At 32.8% G+C, this 4,721-nt stretch overlaps 1 protein-coding gene across 2 annotated transcripts; it reads left to right on the plus strand.

Annotated features, from left to right (window-relative positions):
* The first annotated feature begins 900 nt into the window (after positions 1–900).
* Positions 901–4,127, plus strand: LOC133797058 (CBS domain-containing protein CBSX1, chloroplastic-like). 2 transcript variants are annotated; one of them, XM_062234834.1, is made up of 9 exons: positions 901–939; positions 1,089–1,418; positions 1,596–1,683; positions 1,794–1,858; positions 2,214–2,262; positions 2,480–2,535; positions 3,101–3,216; positions 3,511–3,571; positions 3,693–4,127. In XM_062234834.1, the coding sequence occupies exons 2-9, from the start codon at positions 1,218–1,220 to the stop codon at positions 3,765–3,767; spliced, it is 711 nt and encodes a 236-aa protein (XP_062090818.1). In that variant the 5' UTR covers positions 901–939; positions 1,089–1,217; the 3' UTR covers positions 3,768–4,127. The 2 variants fall into 2 exon arrangements, with proteins under 2 accessions (XP_062090818.1, XP_062090826.1); XM_062234842.1 differs by having other exon boundaries at positions 904–1,418; positions 3,514–3,571.
* Positions 4,128–4,721: the final 594 nt, after the last annotated feature.

The raw sequence follows: 4,721 nt of genomic DNA on the forward strand, positions 1-4,721 counted from the left end.
AAACTGCATCAACAAAAGTTATTTTAAAATTTTATTATTATTTAAATTTAAATATAAACATAAATTTAATTCAAAAATAAATAATTTTATTATTATTATTAGTGTCAAATTATTGGGCTTAGTTTAGACTTTTTACCATTTTGGTCTTTCGATCTAATATGTTTATGCTTATGTGTCGTGTGTTTGAGCTTCTCGTACCTCGTCATAGTGCTTGACATTTAGGCCTGTATCATTGTATTGTGCTTGGCCCGAACATACATTTTTCGTATTGTGCTTATGTCTTGTCAAATTTCAACCCACATTTACAACTTTAAAAAAAAATATATAGGGTACTTTTATATTAGTTTGAGTGTAAATATAACTTTCCAATGGTATAAATACTCCCAATAAATTTTGTTATCCTTACTTTCTCTACCGTTTTTTTATGGCAGGGAGTAAAATATCGTTCCTCCTAAACGTACTCACCCATTCAACCTCTTCAAATAGCCTCAATAATAATTTTTTTCTCCTAATATGTTTTTTTCCTCCAAAGGGATAGAAGAAAAGGTGTTTTTTCTTCTTTTATTATTATTATCCAAAAACGAAACAAAAATTGTATCAATGTTTTTTTAAATCAATGGAAACACCTCACAAAAAAAATAAATCAATGGAAACATATTTAGTATGAGACATAATTTGTCAAATATTTCCTTCTAGAATTGCGAATTCATTTATGAACACTATTATGGAATTACATGGAATTTCCAGAGGAAGAAAAAACAATATAGAATTCTAAAGTAAGAAGTGTCAATCGGCGCGTGGGAAATTGAAAAAGTCCAACCCACCAACACCAGTTGCGTTTGTCCTACTCTTACTCTCTCTTCTTTTCATGTCCTACAGTTGCGGAGCTCAAGCCAACCCATCAATCAATACCCCCGAAAAGAAAAAGAGAACTACTGAGTACTTCTCATTCTTGCCTCTTTTTCTATTCATTTATTTATTAATTATTAATGCTCATTCCCCCATCTTCTTAATTTAATATATCCTTCTACAAATTCATTCTTCTTCTCTTTTTTTTTTTTTTTTTAAATATAATCTAATAAAAGCAGTCTCAGATCACAGACAGAAAGAGACGTATCTCTGAGATCTCCATACGAAACCAAAAAAAAAAAAAAGAGAAAGCTTCTGCTTGATTTCGTCTTTGATCCATTAAAATAATAATTGATATTATAGAGGTTATGGGCTCCAACGCGATCTACTTCGTCAACCACACAAACACTTTCTCACCATCTCTGCTTCTTCTTCACTCTCATTCTCAACCATTCCCATCAGCCTTCAAAACTAATCTGCCTATACGACGTCGTTTCCATGCCTCCGATCGCCCTCTTCCCGCGCCGCTGGCGGCTTCCTCCGGTGCTCACTCTCTCAATTCTTCCCCGGTATGCCACTACTTCACCTTCACCTTCACCTTCTTTTTTTTTTTTTTTGAAGAATTCGCAGTAAATAAAATACTTTACAATTGTTTTCGTTGTGTTGTGCTAGAAATTGCATATTATTTTCCCTTTGTTTGTTTGTTTGTTTTTAATTAGTTTTTAATTTTTATTTTTTATGTTTAGTCAATAAGTAAGGTGTATACAGTTGGTGATTTTATGACTCGAAAGGAGAATTTACTGGTTGTCAAACCAACGACAACTGTAGACAAAGGTAACATGGATACCTTTCTTTAGTTTATTTTATACTATAATCAAGTTTGATGTCATTTCTTATTTCGGTATTTTCAAAAGATCCGACTAATAAAAGTTCTGTGATCACAGCTCTAGAAATGCTTGTGCAGAAGAGGATAACTGGATTTCCTGTTATTGACGATGATTGGAAACTGGTAATTTGACTTTTTTTTTTAGTATCAAGCAATTGGGAGAAATATGCTTTCAATTTTTTTATGCTATTATATGCTCCACATAATACTAGTGGTTCAGAAACAGAGTTGGAATAAAGTTCTAGACTTTTTGGTTCCATCACATTCTTATGACTTGTTAGTTATTTACTAATTCTGTTTATTGAGAGAAACAAAGTGAGTTATTTTTATGACTGACATGCTCAAATCTGAGCAGGAACCATTATTTGATCTGGGCTAATAACAAACCACTCATATTAATTCGATATAGTAAATTTTATTTGTTTTTCTTTAGTTGCTTGATAGAGTACATTACGTTGAGGCTTTGTTTTTAATTCAGGTCGGCGTTGTTTCGGATTATGATTTACTAGCACTAGATTCCATATCAGGTAACGAAAAATCAGGAAGTTGTTTGATGTGTTATTAGAGTGGTTCGAGTGTTGACTATCCACGAATGGCTATGCATGTTGCTACTCTTCTTACAATAAAAGCAAGTCAATATATGCCCTTTTTATGTAGAAATTAATAACTTGGTTGTTGTATGGAGCTATTTTCATCTGTTTTCATTTATCAACCTTATGGTATTTTCTTTTACTTTTTAATTAGGTGGTACTCAGTGTGACACGAACTCGCTGTTCCCCAATGTTGACAGTTCTTGGAAAGTAAGTTAATCCTCTTTTTCACTGGTTACATTCATTTTGTAACAGACACTTGGATTTTTTTATCTTGCTAAGAAATACGTTATTTAGAAAACATATGATCAATTTAATAACATGACGTGAGGCTTGTATGGGTAATAGAGTACAATCACTTTAAGAGTTCTTGGCATAGCATGATGAGATTGCAAGGGCCAGTTTGATTAAGCTTAAAAACACTTACTAAATAATTTGTAGCCAAAAAGTGTTCGGGTCCAAGGCAAGTTCAACTTTCCAATATTCGAAAATCTCCTTCAGTATTTAGTAATTTTTTTTCTTCCAAAATTCCCAAACTTGCCCTATGCTATGGTTGATCAAATTGAAATCATTTACAATTTGTCAGCTGAAACAGTAACATTTGACTTCTTAGCGTATAACAGTGTCGTTTTCGAGGATGAAAACCATACCTTTTATGAAACTGTAAATAACCAAAAATCTTAACCAGATGCTTAAGTTAAGAAAAGGAGATTATTTAAAATAACAATATGTTACTGCTTAACAAGTCACTTTCTAATTCTGGATCATTTGGCAGACTTTTAACGAGTTACAAAGGCTGCTTAGCAAGACCAATGGTAAAGTTGTTGGTGACTTGATGACTGCTGCTCCACTCGTTGTTCATGAAACGACCAACCTTGAAGATGCTGCGAGGTAATGGTTTTCGTTATTAACTATTTAGTAGTTGGAGAAGTGTTTTACTGATTTCCACTTTCTAGTTTTAACTTTTGTTTTTGTGTCTATTTTGCCTTTTTGTTTAGAAGTTATTTTTAATGCCTAACATCCTTTTGAGCTTTTCAATGGGAAGTCCGCATCTTCCTTTTCTTTTTGTCATGTAAAACTCAAGTTAAACAACAGTCTGCAATGAGTTTCTGTTCGGGATCATGTGAATGAATGTTCATCTTATAGGACATGAGCCATTTAAATCATTTTATTTGTTTCATTTAGCAGGTTGCTACTCGAAACAAAATATCGTCGATTGCCCGTTGTAGATGGTGATGGCCGGCTGGTAAGGATCTTTTTCTTCTTATCATTAATAAACCTGTGATTGTTGGATGCAAAATAGCAGCATTGCATTGCCTAACTAGCATCTCTGATTTGGTTTCTGTTTTCATGTTAAATTTTGAAAGGTTGGAATCATTACAAGGGGAGGTGTTGTTAGAGCTGCTCTCCAGATAAAGCGTGGTAATGAAAAACGAGCATAGTTCAGAAAATGAGCTTGGAAATATTGCTCCTATACGTACATATACATATACATGATCGAGCTAAACAAATGAGGTCGCTCGGAGGCCATTCATATCATTTAAAAAGGAAGATGATTGTTTTCCTAAATGGAGATCTGACTTTGTTTCTTGGTCACAGTTACTTTCTATGTTATAGTTCTCTACTCCAAGTTTGCACATGTAGCTATCGGTATAGTTAGGCTAGTATATCTTAGCAACATTGTTTACGATTGGATTTTAACTAGGGCTATACTGTGCAAAATTTTGTACTATAGACTTAATTAAGACTGCTTATTGAAATGTTTACATTTTTTTATTAAATAAATCACAAGATTAGAGCAACTTCTCATTGTTTCGTGCCTGGGAAGCATGTGATAAATAATAGAGTTGACATTGTCTTATCTATATATATCGAGCTTACTTAATTTTCGAAGATTTAGCGGAATAAATGGTTTAAAAACTGCAGTAACGTTATTGAATTCTCTCTCTCTCTCTCTCTATCTTAAATACTAATAAAAACTACTGCAGTCTGCTTCTTGTTGGAGGATTTTGGTAACAACTCAAATAATATGAGTACTAAATAAAGCTTCGAGCACTCGAGATAAATATGCAAATACGTACACAATAAGGTAAAACAATGGGAATTTATAGTGGTCAGCAGACAAATTGCCTACCTTCACTTGAGTTGAATTATGATTTGATTTATCTCAATTTTTTGATCACTTATTTATAGAAAAATAGTATTTTGTGACAAATATGATCATGTGACTGACAAAAGATAATGAAGATATTAATTACAATAGTTATAACAATTATTCTATAGTTGCAACGTTTGCATCAATTGAGGCTGCTTGGGTGTTTTTTTACGTTGGCCTAGACTTAAGAGACAATTGGGCTTCATATAAAAGGTGTGTGAGGTCTATTTATTGCTTGAAG

The sequence above is a fragment of the Humulus lupulus genome, chromosome 1 (assembly GCF_963169125.1).
Source record: "Humulus lupulus chromosome 1, drHumLupu1.1, whole genome shotgun sequence".
NCBI classification, from domain to species: domain Eukaryota; kingdom Viridiplantae; phylum Streptophyta; class Magnoliopsida; order Rosales; family Cannabaceae; genus Humulus; species Humulus lupulus.